The sequence below is a fragment of the Mus pahari genome, chromosome 5 (genome assembly GCF_900095145.1).
Source record: "Mus pahari chromosome 5, PAHARI_EIJ_v1.1, whole genome shotgun sequence".
Taxonomy (NCBI): domain Eukaryota; kingdom Metazoa; phylum Chordata; class Mammalia; order Rodentia; family Muridae; genus Mus; species Mus pahari.
In genome coordinates, this window is record NC_034594.1 from 3,086,386 (window position 1) to 3,105,969 (window position 19,584).

At 39.9% G+C, this 19,584-nt stretch overlaps 1 protein-coding gene across 1 annotated transcript in view; it reads right to left on the reverse strand.

The window, feature by feature from the left end:
- Kcnq5 (potassium voltage-gated channel subfamily Q member 5) overlaps positions 1-19,584 on the reverse strand; it is a 572,009-nt gene that overhangs the window by 86,374 nt on the left and 466,051 nt on the right. Inside the window, exons 6-7 of the mRNA XM_021197422.2 lie at positions 14,163-14,273; positions 6,689-6,784 (exon numbers count right to left, since the gene is read on the reverse strand). Coding sequence (XP_021053081.1) covers positions 6,689-6,784; positions 14,163-14,273 — 207 coding nt within the window. The remainder of the gene's footprint in view (positions 1-6,688; positions 6,785-14,162; positions 14,274-19,584) is intronic.

The following is a 19,584-nucleotide window of genomic DNA, read 5'->3' on the forward strand; positions in this document are numbered from 1 at the left end:
CTTTCCTCTGTCCATACCTTTCACACACCCTTCCTTGCTCTCTTTGAAATCCATGGCCTCTTCTTTCATTAATGTTGTTACACAAATATATGTATATGCATATATATGTGTATACATAAATGCATATATGTATGTATGCATACATATGTTTATATGCACATATATATGTACATACATAATGCATATATGTGTATATATGCATATATGACATATATTTCCTTTTTTATTAATCATTTTATTTGTTTAAGTTTCAAGTAATATCCCCCTTCTCAGTTTCCCCTCCACAAATCCCCCATCTCTTCTCCCCTCCACTTGTATCTGTAGACACCAAGTCCAGACAATATTGTTAATGCCAAGAAGCACTTGCGGACAGGGATTGGTACAGCTGTCCCCTGAGAGGTTCTACCAGCACTTGACCAATACAGATGTGGATGCTCACAGTCAACCATTGGATTGAACAAGGGGACCCCAGTGGAAGAGCTAGGGAAAGGACTGAAGGAGCTGAAGGGGAGTGCAACCCCATAGGAAGAACAACACATTTATTTCCTAAACAGAGCCTACTCAGTCTGTTTATGTTACTTATATGTGTTTTCCACATAATCCTATGCTCTCAATAACTTCCTCCTGCCCTTGACTTCTACTAATTGCTTCTAGCAATTGAAATGTAAGTCCTCATTCATATGATCAGTACCCGATGTTCCTGTATTTAAAGTTCAAATCACAGAGTATAAAATAAAATAGTCCCTTCCAGGGATCCCTGTGGATCCAAATTAACCATTTCACATAGCATATGTAACTGTGAAGGACAAGTTGATAGAGTGCAAATAAAAACCAAACTTACTATTTATTGGGCGATTGTGGTAGTGTAGGCAGGTAAACAAATTTGAACTTTAGTCTAGAGTTGAAAGCACAAAGCCTGTGTGGGGACTATTCAGTTTGTATTGTTTAGACTCTTTCTAAAAATAGTCCAGAAAATTTCAGCTGACCGTCTAAAGGTAGACTAATACTGAACTCACATTTTTTAAAGTGCGTGTTTTAAAATAGCAGTCCTGAAAGAGTGAGCAATCACTTCTCCGTCCATGCTCTTCAATTCTTGCATAATTTCTATTTTATTAATGGATGTACTAAATAACACTTTGTGTTATGGCATCTTCATGTGTGCATGTCAAGTGTCCGGCTCATGTTCAGCCTTCCAAGATGATCTTTTGTTTCCTCTCGCCCATCCCATGACTCCCTGCTTCCCTTTAATAGTCCTCTTTATTTCTTTACATTCATGATATACATATATTTATCGATTCATTTGTTTAAATATAGGCTCTGTTTGCAGTATAGCTTGTGCTTAGCTGGATGAATTTTAGTCTCATCCTTTTTCCTACAAATGATATAATTTTGATTTTCATGGCTGAACAAAACACTATGTCTATGTCTATGTCTATGTCTATGTCTATGTCTATGTCTATGTCTATGTCTATGTATGTATTTATCTCAGTTTTTCTTATTCATTCATCTGTTGGTGGATACTAGATTTTCTTTGTAGCTTGGTTATTGTAAATAGTGTTGCAACAAACATGGATAAGTGCAAACATCTCTGTGGTATGTTGATTTAGGTTCCTTCTGATTTATACTTTTTTTTTCCACCTCTAAGAATCCCTACTTTTAAGATCTATTCTCCTATTTCAATGTTAGGTGGTATTAACCATTTTTTCAATTAAGGAATACAAATAAAATAGACTGCTCATGTCTCATATTTGCTTTTGAATTTTTGATTTGCTATTATTAACTATTACAAAGTTATGTCATTCCCATTCTTTCCCAAAGAAACAGAAAATCCCTGGGGTTAAAGGCATCATGGAATCTCTCCATTCCACTTCCATTTGCTCTACTCTGGCAGCACTGTCTGTGAGCCTGCTCAGCTCATGCTCCCTCTGCTGATACCCCTGCCCCTCACTGAGAAGGTACCCCATTAGATCATATGCAGACAAGTGTGCAGGGCATTTTCTTGACTAATGATTGCTATGAAGTGTCCAGCCCACTGTGGGAGATGCTATCCCTGGGCAGGTGGTCCTAGGAGGCATTATAAAGCAGGATGAGAAAGCTATGGGGAGCAACTTAGTAGTTGGCATTCCATCATGGCCTCTACTTCAGTTCTCAACTCCAGATTCCTGTCCTGACTTCCCTAGATGGTGGACTGTGACAGGGACATATGAATAAAATAAAACCTTTCTTCTCCAAGTTGCTTTTGGTCATGATGTTTGATCACAGCAAAAGAAAGCAAACTGGGACAATAGGTAAATTTTGGGGCCCTTAAATGCTTTTAGACATTTTTGTATTGTTCGCACACTCCATGAATGGGTTGGCTTGGTATAGAATGCCAGGTTGCAAGTACTTTTTCTTCCTAATCAACTTGTTACCATGAGTTTTAAGTATTGGGTTCTTGTGAAATATCCAGTGTCTGTTGATCTTCACCCTTTGGATATGCTCAGTTCAGAAAGCATATAAGATGCCTGATTGATACAAGCATTCTTGTCTCTCTGTGATAATCTTGGTATGAGGCCTTTGGTTCGTAGTGCAGGCAGTTTTGGGTCATTTACGGTGGCTACTCCTGCCCCGCCCCCCCCCCCCCGTTCTAGAAAATCATAGTATACTATTTCCATGCTGAAACCCTCTCCTTAGTTTCCCTGTACTCTGGTTGAGACCTCAAGAAATGGTCCTTCTTTTGAATTATGTTCTTTTCTTTCTTTCTTTCTTTCTTTCTTTCTTTCTTTCTTTCTTTCTTTCTTTCTTTCTTTCTTTTTTTCTTTCTTCCTTTCCTTCTTTCCTTCTTTCTTTCTTTCCTTCTTTCCTTCTTTCCTTCTTATCTTTCTATTTCACTTTCTGAGATGCTGTTACAACCTGGTGTTTCCTTATATTTTCTTTTCTGCTTTCATACTTTTCTATCTATCCCATTTTTGAATCTGCTCTCTGTGACTGAAACATGAGAGACAATGCATCAGCTTGAATAATCAGCACATACAGATATCATGAATTGGACTCAGTAGGTTGTAGAAAAGCAAGTTGAGAGGGAGATGTGTTGGTGGGGGGCAGGGTGAGTAGAAAGAAAGAAGTTAGGATGAATCTAATCAAGGTAATTTGTATACATGTATGAAATTTTCCAAAATTGGATTTGGACCCAAAAGTCAGGATTTAGACCTGGCTCTGACTGGGCTGTCTTGATGATTAAGTGGAATAATGTGTTGGAAGCACTCTGCAAACTAAAAAACGCTCAGTGAGTCTTAGGCATTATTAATAAAAGTTGTAACATTTGGGCAGGTATTCAGAATGTTACTGAGAGCTGACTTCTTTTCCCAGACTGCTCCACTTGAAAAGTTAATTTAAATGAATCCCACAAAGGTATTGACAGAGCTAAATTTGCTTCGAGCTTCTAGGATTTTAAACTTTTTTTTTCCTCTAAATCCCTGAGATGCTGGTTAATTTAGTTCTTTCCCAATCAAATGACAAGGCAACTTGAACATCTCACTTGCTGGTGGCAAGAGTGTGGCTCAGACAAGACAAATGATATTGCCTTTGGTCTTTCTGCTTTGTATATTCAGCCAGGTTTATGGGGTAAGCAATGAAAGGATCAGTGAACGAAGCTTGATTTCCACTCTACTCTATCATTCAAAAATTCATATCTCAATTAAAAAATAGATTTCTACAATATCTAATTAAACCTCTGGATTCTGTTCAAAGACTACATAAGGGCGATGCAATGATAAAATAAATAGTACGTTATTCTTATGCAGCTTAAGTAAATCCATTTCATTAGAGCGAGTGAGCAGCCATTTCCTAAAGTAGCAAATTCACTTTTTGATTCCTGGAGCTAAATCACAGGTTTTAAGGCATCCTTAGCCATCTTAAGTCTTAGAGTTTGTGCTCAAATGATGTGGAACTTTAAGTAAAATTAGTGATTCCCTTTATCATTACTTTCATTTTTACAAGTTCACTTCCTAATCACAGATTATGTTACATACTCAAGTTACCATCAGTGGAGCTCAAGGCCCCTGACCTAACTATTCCATTGACATACACACCTACTATGGGATGGCTTGCTTTGGCAATAGACATATAAATTCCACTTCTCTAAGGATTTGCTGCAGGGAGAACAATTTGTTTTGAAGTGCAGTTGGAAACTGTTCCTCATGAGTCAGTAACTGATAAGGATGCAACCATTGAGACAAGTCCCTGTTGTGATTCCTGGAGATTCATCCTAGGGACCATAGCTGCTAATAGCCACTTAAAGGTACTGAACGCTTGATGTGCGTTAGTCTCACCATAGAAGTCAGATTTTAAATCTCTAATTCGCTTAGCTTTAAATGGTGACATGGAGCTAATGGTTATTGTATTGACAGCACAGCTCTGGATTGTCACAGTTGATGTGCACAGGAGACTTTTGCGTGGTGTTGCTTTCTGATAGAGCAGCTCACATTCTAGGAGATTAAATATCTGAGAGATGTTTTTTATTTTAAAAATAGATTTATTTATTTTTTTATTTATATGAGTATACTGCAGCTGTCTTCAGACACACACTAGAAGAGGGCATCAGATCCCATTACAGATGGTTGGTCCACCACGTGGTTGCTGAGAATTGAACTCAGGACCTCTGGAAGAGCAATCTGTTCTTAACTCCACTGAGTCATCTCTCCAGCCCTCTGTGGGATGTTTTATTGGTTCTATACATTGATAGGGTTTGTTGCCCCACTACAAACAAAAAGAAAACTAAAAATCTGTAGGTATCCTGGAGATTTGACCAAGGGCCTTATAGAGGTCACAGAAGCACTTGTCCATTTGTCATTGAACTACATTTCTAGTTCCGGGCAAAAGAGCTTAAGCTTCTGTGAACTTAGGGACTTTTTCTGCAAGAAAGCAGTTTTACTTATTCATTTGTGATCTTTTAAGATCAGTTTTGTTTATTTATTTTCATGTGTATGAGTGTTTTGGTTGCATGTATATCTGTGTACCATGTAAATGCTTGGCAGAGGCCAGAGGGAGTTAGAATTACAGATAGACATGAATCATCATGTGGGTGCTGGGAACTGAACCAGGGTCCTCTGGAATAACAACCAGCAATCTTCTCTGCTCAGTCATATTTCCAACCCTCATTTATTTATCTTTTGTCTTGGTTTTGTTGTTTTCTGAGACAGGGTTTCTCTGTGTAGCCCTGGCTGTCCTGGAACTAGATATTTAGATCAAGCTGGCCTTGAACTCACAGAGGTCTGCCTGCCCCTGTTTCCTGGGATTAAAGGCATGTACTCCCACCAACTGGCCTTTATTTATTTTTTTTAAACCCTTGTAAAAATAGTGACTGTCAATGGTTTGCCTTGGAACTCATACCCAATGGTCCATTGCTTATAAACAGCTTTAAAACAATACGTTTAAAGCTAGCGCCCTTATTTAGTCCTTAGATACAGATTTCTTTCACAGATTTCTTTCAGGATATGATTAAGCTACACGGTTTTCTTTCTAGCTTCATTTCTGCTGGATGTACCACATGCCAGAGACAGAGGCAAAAGCTAATGGAACAGTTCACAGTGGTTGCAACTGAGTAGTTCAGCCACTCCAATCTGAGATCTAAATTACAGCAATGTGCTTGCTATATTCTTATGGAAACAGCTCCCCTAGTGTCTCATATATGCATCCCAGCATCCTCAGGTGCAAACCCTCGAGGTTCGACTGCTTGTCAGGCAGAGAGATAACCTTCGGTTGTAGGACCTTTGTGCCCTTTGTACAATAATTACTTCATGTCATTGATGTAGAAAAGAAATACCTTGTGATTCTTAACCAAGTTCCATTCCCAAAAGACATGGGAGATAGCCATACTTCTACTGTACCGCTAGTGTAGATCCAAACCAAAACCAAAGCCAAAACTAAAACCCCAAAACAAAACAAAACAACCCCCAACAAACAAAACCACCAACCACTAAAACAAAGCAAAACCACAAGGAAACAAACAAAACAAAACAAAGCAAACAAAAGTGAATGGCAAAATAGAAACATTTTAGAAAAATAACACAAATCCCAAGCTGTTGAGAAAAAAAAAATGAAATGCTAACACAAACCCCATGTATTGTACACTAGCTTCAAACAACATGCTTATTATCTAATTCTCAAAGACATGGGAGATAGCCATACCTCTACTGTACCGCTAGTGCAGACATTAATGCACTTTAGGCCATCTCCCTGCATAGCATTAAAAGCAATTCTACAGACACTAAGCCTCAACATTCTATACATGTATATTCTTCACATCAGTTATATATAACAGGCTAGAGAAAGTCACAGGGTGCCAGGGTAGATACTGCACTCTGCTCCATCACATAATGACCAATTATGCTTCATACAGTGATTCATAAAATGCAGTAGGTCCTTCCAAGTAACAGGACCAGTGACCTCTACACAGTGCTGGTGGTCCCAGTTAATGACTCAATAATGCATAGAACGTTATCCGGGAAACATGCTCTGTTGCTGTTACTTGGGAAAGGGACAACACCTGCCCAAATTCAAGACGGTTCATTAAAGTTTGACTTTTTTTTTAAAGGCCAAATAGTAAACAGCTCTAGGATGCAATGAAGCACGACAATTGGAAAATGACCCAGGAAGCAGCTCTGCAGGCAGATGTTGCCTTCTGCCTACTAGGCTGACATGGATGTACCTGGATGAGATTGGCAGCTGGGTTCCTTCTTTTCTCAAAATGCTTCTGGCGGTGCTGTTCCTGTACTTTTAATGCAAAACCTGAGCCAAGAATGCCCTGGAACAAAATACAAAATGGTAGCATTTTAAAGAACTAATATCTTAAACACTTCTACAATGAATTAGAAAAAGAAAGAGAAATAACAGTATGTAATCCATTGATAATCAGTGTATTGCCTATTAAAAAAACCCACTATTTTCATTACAATACTGCCAGGTAATGGCGAGCTCTTGGTTAATACTGTCCAAAGATAATGACTCTTGTTCTGTAGTAGATCAATTGGAAATTAATTATCATTAATCAATTTCAGGTATCAGAAAAAGCATCACACTTAGAGATAGAAATGATCATTAAATTCAAGCAAGTGATCCTAAATGATAGAACTTAGGAGCATGAACTCTGCTTTGGACTGGGCTAGGTTTTGAATTTGGGAGATTTAAAGTCTTGCTCTTGTAGATATCAGGTTACTTTTAACACTGATGAGACTCTGGGGTTGTACATCATCTGTCATGGAGAATATCTGGAAAAAATTGGGGGGAGTGTGTGGTTTTAGATCTATTGCAGCTTAGCCATTAAAGAGAGGCTGTCAGGCTTGGAGCTGGAGATCTAGCTTGTCTGTATGAAAAATAAAAACCAAACAACCCCCTAAAACAACAACAACAACAACAAAACCAAGAGCATGACTCACTGACATACCCATCCCTGTTTTCCTCACTTTTAACCCAGCCCTTTCAGCATGTTTTACCTATTCTGGTTTTGGCTTGCCTAATTGGAATGTGGAGTTGAAAAGATTAATATACCCTCCTTTGTTTATGTCACTTTCAAGTTTATTTTGTTTTTTTTTTATAGGTTTATTTTAGTTTAAATTATGTGCATATGTGTATGCATGTATGTGACCAGGGAAGAGGATTCCTGAAGATAGATTCAGGTCCCTGGGAACTGGAGATGAGGGCGATCGAATATGGTTCAGTGTGGGTGCTAGAAACTGAACCCAGACTTCCTTCTACAAGAGTGGGCATGCACTCAACTGCTGAGCCCTCTCTCGTCCTGGATGCGCTGCTGCTGCTGCTGCTGCTTGATTTCCTTCTGCTTATCTTGAACTGCAAAAAATCTGGTTCTTTGAGGCTTACCTCTCTTTTGAGTTTGCTTAGGGCTGATGTCTGTGAAATCAAGATGCCTTTTGTCCCAACCTTGGGTTCACATTCAGAGATTGCTAAATACAGTCTCTGGGCTTTTCCTGTGTTCTTGACTTCATTAGTATGATGCTGGGAGCTCTAGTGCTTTCAAGTCTGTGGATTTCACTTGCTAGCTATAAATTATTTGCCTTTTATTAAACTTCAAGGAGTCTAACCCTTAGGTTAGAGTTGGGTATCTTCTTAGTACTGTCAGTATCTTCTGCAGGCAAGAAATGCCCAACCATCTTTATCTCTTGGAGAAGTGGTGGGTTTAAAAAAATATTTTATTTTATCGATAGAGGGTACTAAGTCTCAGCTGTGTGACAACTTGACTAGGATATTTTTGGGCCCTAGATAGCCCTTGACCTTCCATCTTGAGATTTCACAATTCTGAGCACATTGGTGACAATAACCAGACAGCAGGTAGTGCAGTCATGTTTAAAATACAGAATTGTAAGATAATACCATTTCCTACTAGTATGCACTGCCCTCTTTACTATTAATTAGGATGAATGACTGTGCCCTGAAACAAGCAATCAAATCATGAGTTCTGCTTTCTCTCTCCTTCAGTGCAGGCCTCATACTGCCCAGTATCTCCATCTCATAGGGGTTGTGATTACATAAGCTAAGCTTTGTAAAAGCTGCTTTGTATACCCTGGTTTGTAGAATTAAATAATATTTCTTCACTTGGAATCACAAATACTCTCTCTCTACTTCCAAATCCAGATCCACTCTGGTCATTTGAAACTGTTGTGTTTGTCTGTTAATGAGACTACTTGGGAAAGATCAGCCGGTTCTTCCCCTAACTTTATTTCCCATTAAGTATAAACATGTAGGAGAGAACACACATCAGCTTTATAATATGTATCTTTATTTGAGTTTAATTTTATATTATTTATTCTGATCATAATTTAGGCTTTTAAAATAAACATTGGGTTAAAAGCAATAGACATCATTTTGAGTACTAAATATACTAAATATATGAATAAGGGGCTTCAGAGTTAATCTCCTTTTGGAAACAGACAGGGGCCCTACATAGAATAATTTAGTATCCACTAAGCAATAGAAAATGGCACTAAAAATCACATGGTATTACTTTGAAGTGTATTTTAGTAGCTGGCAACTGTTTACTACAAGTCCCCTGTGCCAGACCACACATTACAGCAGTTATTAAGCAGGTCTGCTCCCTGTCTCATTATTCTCTACCTCAACTGTTCCCTGACTCTGTTCACATACAGTCGGCATCTCTTCACAGATGTCTGTTATGTTGTAAACACAGATGCAACATGGCTTCATCTTCTAATATGTTTACCAATCCTGGTAATAGAAGCAAATTCCTTCAGATTGATTTTCATTAATTTTCTAGGATAACAGAAATTAAAATTTTAGGTTTTAAGATTTTATTCTAGGCCAATAAATGCCAAGTGGGAAGAAATAACTTGACAAAAATTTTAAATGTTTACCACTTCCTTATCATTCAACTTCAAGGAGCCCAGTTTTCACCCTCAACATTGCAACCACCCATGTGCTGACTTTTAACTCTTGTTTAGATTTTAATATATTATTATTATATTTGTTAATATTTTTAATGATTGCAGATAGTAGATAACATGTTTGTGTAATAGTTAATATTTCAAATCAAGCAGAACTAATTATTGCCTTGAACTTTTAAGCCAGTTGGATATCTAAAGGGATTCAATTTCTATAAATCCCAATTTCTTCATAATAAAAGCGACTTATAGCTAGGGGATGCAGCACGAGGAGTGAGCAAGTCTGGTTTGCAAGGCTGCTGTAGGGAAGTCTGGTCAGCCTGTAGGAGCTCAGGAGCCTAGGTCTGAGGGGAGCTGGAGGAGGTAGCCTACATTGGATTTGATTCTGGCCTGTTGATCCTGTGAGGTGCAACAGAGTTCTTCTGCTGTCAAGGTAAGATAGGACACCATGGCCATTGAGTTTCCTGGGTTGTGGGAACCCCAGAGAAGAGAGGCACACAATCCTCTTCACCTTTCTGTGTTGATTTGAATAAGAATGGCCCCCGTGGGCTTGTGTATTTGAATGCTTTAGTCATTAGGAAGTGACAGTATTTCAGAAGGATTAGGAGGTGTGGCCTTGTTGGAGGAAGTGTATCATGGGGTGGACTTTGAGCATTAAACAGCTCATGGCAACCCCAGATTCCTTCTCTGCTGGTGGATCAGGATGTAGCTCTTAGCCACTGATCCAGTGACATACTTGCCCCTGTGTCCCCTGCCGCAATGATGATAGTGGATTGACCCCCTGAAACTGTAAGCAAACATCCCATTAAATGCTTTCTTTTATAAGAGTTGCCTTGGTCATAGTGTCTCTTCACAGCAATAGAACAGAGACTAAGACAGAAGTTGGTACCTGAATAGTGAGGTATTTCTATGACATGATTGTTCTGGGATTGTGCAAGGACTTTGAAACTCTGGGCTAGAAAAGCCATTGAGTGTTCATTAGGAGCTAAGTGAGCTGTTTTGGAGAGCTTGAAAGATAAGAATGTTGAGAGCAATGCAGAAGATGGTGGAGGCCTGGCTTGTGAAGTTTCAGAGGGAAGCAAAGACACTACCGCTTTTTGTGTAAAGATCTGTGGTTTCTGGTCAGGTGGAGCTGTAGAACCAACTGTGACTTGAAGAGACCAGTTTTACTGAAGTGAAGTCTTCTGGGAAGTGTTTCCTCAGAGTCAGCACACAGAAGCTGTCTTCCGGAGGCAGCCAAGGCTGCCCCTCTTGCTGGCAGCTGAGGTAGGTTTTGAAGGCATGAAGGGGTCAAGGAGAACAGCTGAGGCTTGGTACTGTGTGACAAGGGTGGAGTACCTAAACATAGCCCAATTAAGGCTACCGATGGGTGAAAGTGCAGCCCAGTTGTGGCATGGGACCTCAGCAGTATGGAGATGGCCAGTAACATGGGATGACCACCAGGAACAGCAGTAGCTGTGGAGTGGAGCCCTGGGAGCCTAGACTACAAGCTGTGTGTGCTTCAGAGGGCAGAGTTAGAGAAGTGACCCACGTCCTCCGGAGAAGATCAGAAGCTCATGGATCCCAGACATTGGATATTGAATTATTTACATAGTTGGAGTTTGGTTTAGCTTTGTTCAGATTGTGACTATGACCTGGTTCTTTCCTCTCGAAGTAAGAAAGTATTTAATTTATTTTTGACTTCATAGGAGCCTTCAGTTGAGAGACTTTGGATTTTAGCAAAGACTTTGGGCTTTTTTTTTTTTTTTAATTTATTTTATTTTTTATTTTATTTTAAAAGACTGACGTTTTAAAGTGTTTGATTTTTCAAGACTGTGGAACTTTTAAGTTTGAAAATATTTTAAATTGTAATATCAATATTAATGTGTAATCTTTGGGATGAACCAGAAGGGTAATGTGGCTTAGCAGTGATTTGTTTGTGTGGCAAGGTGGCAAGAGGTCAACTGTGCTGAAGAACTTTTTATCAACTTAACACAATGAGGAAGGAACCTCAGTTAATTATGCTTCTATAATATGGTGTTGTAAGGAAGCCTGTAGGGCATTTTCTTAATTAGTGATTGATGGGGAGGTCCCAGCGCATTATAGATGGTACTATCCCCTGGCTAGTAGTCCCAGGTTCTGTAAGAAGGCAGAGTGAGCAAGCCAGGGGGAGCAAGCAAGTAAGCAGCATCCCGTCACAGCCCAGGCATCAGCTCCTGCCTCTAGGTTCCTGCCTTGATTGAATTCCTACCCTTGCTGCTTTTGAGGATTAACTGTTACATAGAATTGTGAATGAAATTAACCCTTTGCTCCCCAAGTTGCTTTTGGTCGTGGTGTTCCATCACAGCAAGAGTAACCCTGACTAAGATACTCTCCCAGCAAAATGCTGACTCATTCTCCAAAATTTCAATCAGGCTGCTGGCTGGCAGATGCAGAGGACAAAACGACAGCTCAGCACCTAAAGTGAGATCACAGTAAAAACTGCACAGGAGAGGCCTCCTCCCTTGGCATTGTTAGGAAATGGTATGATTAGCACAAGCATATTTTATGGATTCTTTTTACATAGGTTAATTTAATTTGTATATAAAAATGGCATTCACTGTATTGGAAACATTTGCACGAATGACTACTTAGTCTCTGACCTGTAACCTAACACAACAACATAGTTTAACCTCCCTGTAGTGACTCAGAGCTTCATTATAGGATCCTTGCCTTGTACTGTGGGAGATCCTGACCATGAATCTACCTGACCCTGAGTCTTCACATATTTGAACAATTATCTCTGCTTGCTTATTGCAGAATTTCATTTCCTGCCCTTGCTGCTAGTTTCCAACGTCTCTTCCTGTGCAGTGCCCTTTCTGCTGGCCTCTACTGTATATTTTAACAGTCCATTCATCTCAGTGACCTCAGAGTAAATATAAACTTAAAATAGCAGGTATTTTGTGATACTGCTTTCTGGGGGTGAGAGGGTGGGGGAAGAAACCCAAGACTGAATTTTACTGTTTCCAAAGATGTATTTTTCTGTGGGGAATCTGATGACTGAGTCTTTCTCTGTTCTGTCCCAGGTTGCTGGGACACCCATAAAAGCTGCCTTTGGGCTGGATGGGGTGGCTCTGTAACCTTGTCAAGACAGCCAGGATTACACACAGAACCCCTGTCTCAAAACAAAACAACAAAAAGAAGTTACTTTTGATATGGGAGATTCTCCCCCGTCTGCCTTATATGACCATTTTGGATCTGGAAACATATATTTTTATATTCTTACAAATTAGGGAGAGTTCTTTAGTTTTAATCACAGTAATCACTTGATTTATATTATCACATTATTCACTCTAGTATTTATCTAGACTCAACCAGTCCTTATCATAAGTCTTCTTTCAGTATTTTAATGAAGAACTATACCAAGAAAAAAAAAAATCACTGATCTGAATTGTGTCTCCCCAAATTCATATGCTACTTGTACTTAGAATGTGAGTCATTTGAATACAGAGAGGGTCCTCACCATGAGGATGAGGTCATCAGAAGGGGACCTAATCATACAAATGATGTCCTTATAAAATAAATAAATTTGGATATAAATGTTGTCAGGATAAAGCTATGGCCTCCCTTAGTACCTCAAGGATGGTGGCTCAGACAGCATGCTCCCTCTTAGAGCTCTTAGAGAGAACTTGCTCTGGTAATTCCTGGATCTCAATATCTAGGCTCTAAGAGCCATGAAACTAATTTCGATTGTCAAGGCCCCCAAGTCTGTGATACCTAGTCAAAGTGGTCCTAGCACACTAATATCGTTACAGAGTTAGGAAGAAATGTAAGTCAAATTGAGGCATGATACCCTAGTATGTACATAGTCTGTGCGTTCTCCTGCCACGGTTTTGAGTGGTATGGGCCTGAACCAGTTGGCCAGTGGAAAGTTGGGACCTGAGTGTGGGAAGGGCAGGAGTGTCCTCTGAGGTCACTTACTGTCAAAGGATAAGCACTGTGATCTAATGTCTGTGGTACTGAATATCCCCATCTGACCCCTGCGCTCAGCTTTCTCTGGCAATGTGCTCTAAGGTTTCAGTTTGCCAGAGGTGGCACATGGCATGCCTGCTGCCTGGAAAAAGGAAGAGACTATTTTTCTTCGGCACACCTGTTGTGGCTGACCCTCACTTCTTACTGTCAGCTCCCTGACGCCCAGCTCCACCTCAGATGGAGAGGCCAAAAATATGATGTCCGGAGGGAAGAGGCATGTCTAACTGCCTTTAAAGAAACAAGAAGCTGAAATGACCAGAAAGTCAAGCCTTGTCCTTTGAAGAGAAACTAATCAGGAGCCCAGAGGGAGATAAATGTGTTCTTCATTCTGACAAAAAGCAGAAACTGCTCATTAAGAAAAAAAAATCAATGGCTGTGACACTTGTATAAATCATCTGACACATTTACAACACTTATGCTTCTCATTCAAGTGTTTGGGAAGAAGAAAGAACTCCTGTGAACATCTATCTTTCCATTTGTGTACATTATAAACCAAATTGCAGTAATTAGTTTAAACGAAGCTATCTTTAAATCTTTATAAACATTTAAGATGGAACAGTGGCATGTTGATGAAAACAATCTGAATTATTTGTTTATACAGATCTAGCCAGTATTGGAGATTCAGGGATACTATTTTATACATCATCTACCTGGATGCCCTTAGGAAGAAAGCAACATTTATTAGAATAATAGTGTTGGTCAATGAAATAGATTCCTTCCTCAGCACACTAATGTGTGAGGACCCAGCTGAAGTGGCTTTGTTGTTGAGAAGTTACTCACAGCAGGAAGTGCAAAGAAGGAAATGCCAAGGAGAGCGAAGCCTGCAGAGAGCAGTCTTCCCAGCCATGTCAGAGGTGTTTTGTCTCCGTAGCCAATGGTTGTCAGCGTGATCTGGAAACAAGGACAACAGAACATCCAGCTTAAGTGCCTGAGAAGGAAGTTAGGACCTAGGAGTGGGATACAAAGCAGCTTCTCCACTAAATCAGGATGCAAGAAGTCTTGTTGGCACATTCTCTTCCTGCGCTTTAATTTTCCATGACGCATAAAGGCACTTCTCTTTGTTTAAGGGAAGGAATAACCTGCATATTTTGTCCTCCCTTTTAATACAGTCTCCAGTTTGTCCATGTGTATTCAAAGGCAAGTTATCTGGGAGAGAAGATCATCATCCCTAATATGAAAGAGGCAGCGCTGTGGATTTATAAGTTAATGCCCCAAAAGATGATTTATTTCATAAGACTGTTTATTATTTTCTTAAAGCCTTGAACATTCAATATACATTTTATGATTTGCAGAGGAACAAAAAGGAAAGAAATATAGTTGTTGTCCTGAGATAATTATGACAGTAAGGGAGGCATGATATAGGCACCCAACTAAAACAGGAAGAGAGGCATACAGGAATTTTAATGGTGTGTGCGTGCACGTCTGCATGAGTGTGTGTGTGTGTGTGTGTGTATGAATGTGTATAATCTGTAGATTTTCAGTGAAAAGATTGTGTCACCAGCAAACAATAAGTCTTTTAATTCATCCTTTCTGATCTGAATGCCTCTTATTTCTTTTCTTGTCCAATTGTTCTGGAAAGAATTTCCCATACTATCTTTTTTTAAAAAATAAGTTTAAAAATATTTATTTTTAAATGTGTGTGAGCAGATGGGTAGGAATGGGTATCACATGCAAGCAGAGGTCAGGAGATAACTTGCTGAAGTTGCCTTCCCCCTCCGTCACACAGGTCACTGGAGTCAAACATCTTGTTGTACTTGGTGGCAAGTGATTTTACTGGCTGAGCAATTTCATTGGCCTGGCATGCATTCCTAACTTTTAAATAATAAAAAAGGATTCTATTTCAGTTAGGAGTGTGTGTGTGTGTGTGTCTGTCTGTGTGTGTCTGTGTGTATACACATGTTTAGATATATGCTAGTGGGTACAGTCCCAACAGAGGCCAGAGGCTATGGTTCCCTTCCAGGCTGGAGTCCTGGGTGGTTATGAATCACCCAGTATGGATTCTCTCCCTCTGGAAGAGCGATAAACTCTCTTACCCAATTTTCTGGATATAGTGAGTTTATCTGAAATAAACTGGGCATGGAAAGACAAATACCACAGTTGTTTTCCTTTTCAAAATTCTTTCTTTTAGTTTTGAGATTACAATAATACGATGACATCATTTCTCCTTCCCATTTCTCCCTCCAAACTCTCCTACAAACCTTCCTTGTTCTTTTTGAGACATATAGCCATCTTTATATTAATTTTTACTACATACATATGTTTATATGCTCATGTACACACACACATACACACTCTTATTAAGTATCTGCTCAGTCTGTATAAAGTTACTTGTGTTTATGTTTCTAGGGCTGACCAGTTGTGTGCTCTTCCCTGTGGAAGACTATTTCTCCTGACTCAGCATTCCTTAATTTCCTGTAGTTCTTTCTATAGGATTGATACCTCCTGGGCTTTCTCCTACTACATTGGCTATCTACTCTTGTTCTTGTTCAGCTCCTATTTAGGTGGTCACGTTGGGGAGAGTTTATGGGTGTAGCTCCCGACATTCATAGGTTACACAATCTCACAGAAAACTCCTTGTTTCTCTGACTCTTGCAGTCTTTCCATGCCCTCCTCTGCAATGTTCCCTGTGAAACCCCTGGTGTATTCCCTCTTATTGTACTCATGAACCCCATTATCCATCCAGTTGCTCAAAACAGAAGCCTTAGGCTCATCCCAATTATTCCTCCTTATCTCTCCCTTCATTGGCCCTTCAGCAAATCCCATTGATTCTGTGTAAGATGTTACACATCCCACCTTCTGTCACTTTGGCCACCTGACAAGCCAAGTTGCTATACTAGTTTGTACCTGCTTATGTTTGCCTTTTCCTCTGGTTCTTTCTCTATAGACCTAAAAGGAATGGCATTTTCTCACTCCTTTCTAAGAAAAAAAATATTTCAATGGTTTTCTATTTGATTTTCCGAACCACAGAAAATCATGGTTGTCCCATCGGTGGAATTCTTCTTTAACAAATCTTCCCAGGGCTCCTCACTGACTTTTAGATTTCTCAACTATTCTTTCATGGAGGAAGGTTTCTCTATTTTGTCTACAATAGTCTCTTGTTACTGTATATATCGATAGCTACTTACTGCCTGCCTTCCTTCCTTCCTTCCTTCCTTCCTTCCTTCCTTCCTTCCTTCCTTCCTTCCTTCCTTCCTTCCTTCCTTAGTTATTTTCTTCTTCTTACTTTATTTTCTTCTTTCCTCCATTCTGTGACAAGGTCTTGTTCCACAGTTATCCAGCTATCTTCTGGATAATTTGAAGAAATTCACAATCTTCCTGCCTTTATGTCCCAAGTGATGGGATTACAGAGATGCACCAAGACCATTTGTGCTCCTTGTTTTATGATAACACTTGTAACAAGTGCTAGTAATTTGCCAGCATTTATAACAAGTACTAGATCCAAACCAAAAGGAATAAAGATGACCTGTATTTTATTATCTCCCCAACATCTAGCATGGTGCTTGGTGCCAATAATGGAGAACTCAGTATTTAGAAAATTATTAAAGGACCCGTTCAAGATTATTGGTAAGAAATTGAGAAAGAAATATGGGACAGAAACTCCTATAAACCCCTAGCTCTAAGAGAGGTTTCTGATGATGGGCTTGTACATGGTTTAGGAAGGGTAAAACTGAAGAGGGACAGGATAACGGCTTTATGATGGGGTAGGACATCCAGAGAGGCAGAGGAAAACAAAATGAAGAGCATTTCTTGCAGGTGTTAGCCTTGGCGGGATGAACAAACTTTCCTGTGGGAGATAATGTAGGCACAGTGTGGATGGGTCCTGTGGGAGATAATGTAGGCACAGTGTGGATGGGTCCTGTGGGAGATAATGTAGGCANGGAGATAATGTAGGCACAGTGTGGATGGGTCCTGTGGGAGATAATGTAGGCACAGTGTGGATGGGTCCTGTGGGAGATAATGTAGGCACAGTGTGAATGGGGATGGGAACGGGAAGGTGGTGCCAATGTCTCTAATCACCCAGAAAAAGTTGGAGACTTTTGAGGGAAACCAGAGGCCTATGGGAGGGGAAAATGCTTGGGACAGTGGGAGTGTGGGAGGGCGTCAGGTGCAAGTCAGCAAGAGGCCTGTGGGTGGAAGAGCTCATCCAGGGCTGCGGAGAGGGAAAGTGTGCTGACACCTGGTAGTCAATGGAGTCTAACTGCAACTACATCAGTATGAGACTCTCAAATATACTTCTCGATACTACCAAAACCAAAGTTTTGTTTTAATTTTACTGTATTTTAAGCAAGCATTGTTCTTCTGCCAAATCACTTAATCTTTTTGCAATAATTTATTAATAATAACCCACTGAAGGAACATTTCCTGACTTTGTTACGGGGGAAATGTGACATTTCAGGGTTGCTTTGGGTTTCTATAACACAAAGTTATAGTCCAGGTTCTTGGAGATTAGAATTCAATGCACTGTATCTAAATCTGTAGAATGGGACACAGGAAAATTGACTATATTGTGTTTTATACTGGTAAATTTTTTCTCTCCCAGGAATGGTAATGACATAGAGAAAGAACATTATAGATTCAGAGAAATTGGCTCAACTTCCCTTGGATTTTGGTGAAGAGTTGGGTCACCTGTCTGCCCTGTGATTTGGGCTTCTAAAATAACCACATCCATAGAACCTGGTGGAACTCGTAGTCAAATCTCATTTCTCAACAAATTATTCCTCTCTCAATTCAAAGAAACTCAGGAATTTCTTGGTCCGATGCTTAGGGAGGAATGTCCCAAAACTATGATTCAAATCTTTCCTCCCTTTAGCTTGTTCAGTTACAGACAAGTGAACTATAACTAGTATACTTCTTGGCTGCTGAAAGGCCATGCTGGGGTAGCCAGCTCACTCTTTACATGGGAGCCAAGAGGTAGAAGCCCTCTTGATGCTTCCCATCCTAGGCTTATGATAAACCAATAAACATTTCTGCCTTCTAGAGACCTCCCATCTTTGTCTGGGCACAGAAATGATTCATTTTGTGTAGGTTCAGTGTCATAGAAATGGAAGCCCCTATAGATACCAGCTTTCAGTGTATTTAGGGAGAATCCTAGAGCTTATTTTGGATCCTAGATTGGCTGCCTAGGGCATTGTCAGAGGCTGTGAGGAAGTTGCATTTGGACTTCAGAGTTGAACTGGGTGAGAAGGACAATTGACTTCTTTTCTGGAAATACTTCCTATGTCTCTAAGATCCCAGCTGTATTCTGACAGTCTCGTGAGGTAAGATGACTTGTTTATTGTGCTGCATATTTTCCATATTGCAACTACTGTCACACGCAGAGTATCTCAGTACCTCTCAGTCATAAGGGCAGATGGTGACTATCAATTATACTATACAATCACCATAGTGATTTGAGATACTTGAACTTTGAAAGAGCATTGTTTTTTTAAACTTATTTTATTAGATATTTTCTTCATTTACATTTCAAATGCTATCCTGAATGTACCCTATACCCTCCCCCTGCCCTGCTTCCCTGCCCACCCACTCCTACTTCTTGGCCCTGGCGTTCCCCTGTATGGGGCATATAAAGTTTGCAAGACCAAAGGGCATAAGAACATTGATTTTTGGAGAAACTAAATCTAATGGTAGAGTGCTGCTATGGCAGAAACAATAAATAAGGCACCTCTTTTCAATGCCAGTCTCTGTAGAACAGGAATCCACCATCGGATAAATGACATAGTTCCTCCTTTGCAGATACCCCCACCAACCCCTGAGTTGTGTGATTCCTTGTTGGCTCTTTATATGCATAGGACATTAGGGCATAAGGGTTGAGCACAGTGGTAATGGCACTGGAATCAAATCCAACATCTCTTCTCATCCCTGGTGAGTCATGAGGATGCCTCAGAGCTGCACACAGGCTGGGTGGGTGTGGATGACAGGGATGACTGGGTGGGTCCAGGATGATACAGAGCATTAACTTGTGGTTACTTAATGGGTTCTGCTTGTACTAAGACAATTTGGATAATTCCTGAGTCAATGCATTTCATTCTTTTCTATTTCGTCCACTGTTAAAAGTGAATCATAATATATTAGAATTTTGCTTTGCATACCAAATATAGAGGAATGAGTTGAACTTTGGTGCAGCATAGTCAGTGAAGCATGAGTCTTATGAGACTATCTTGTTACTTTCTGTATGGGAGATGATTTTCTAATACTATATTAA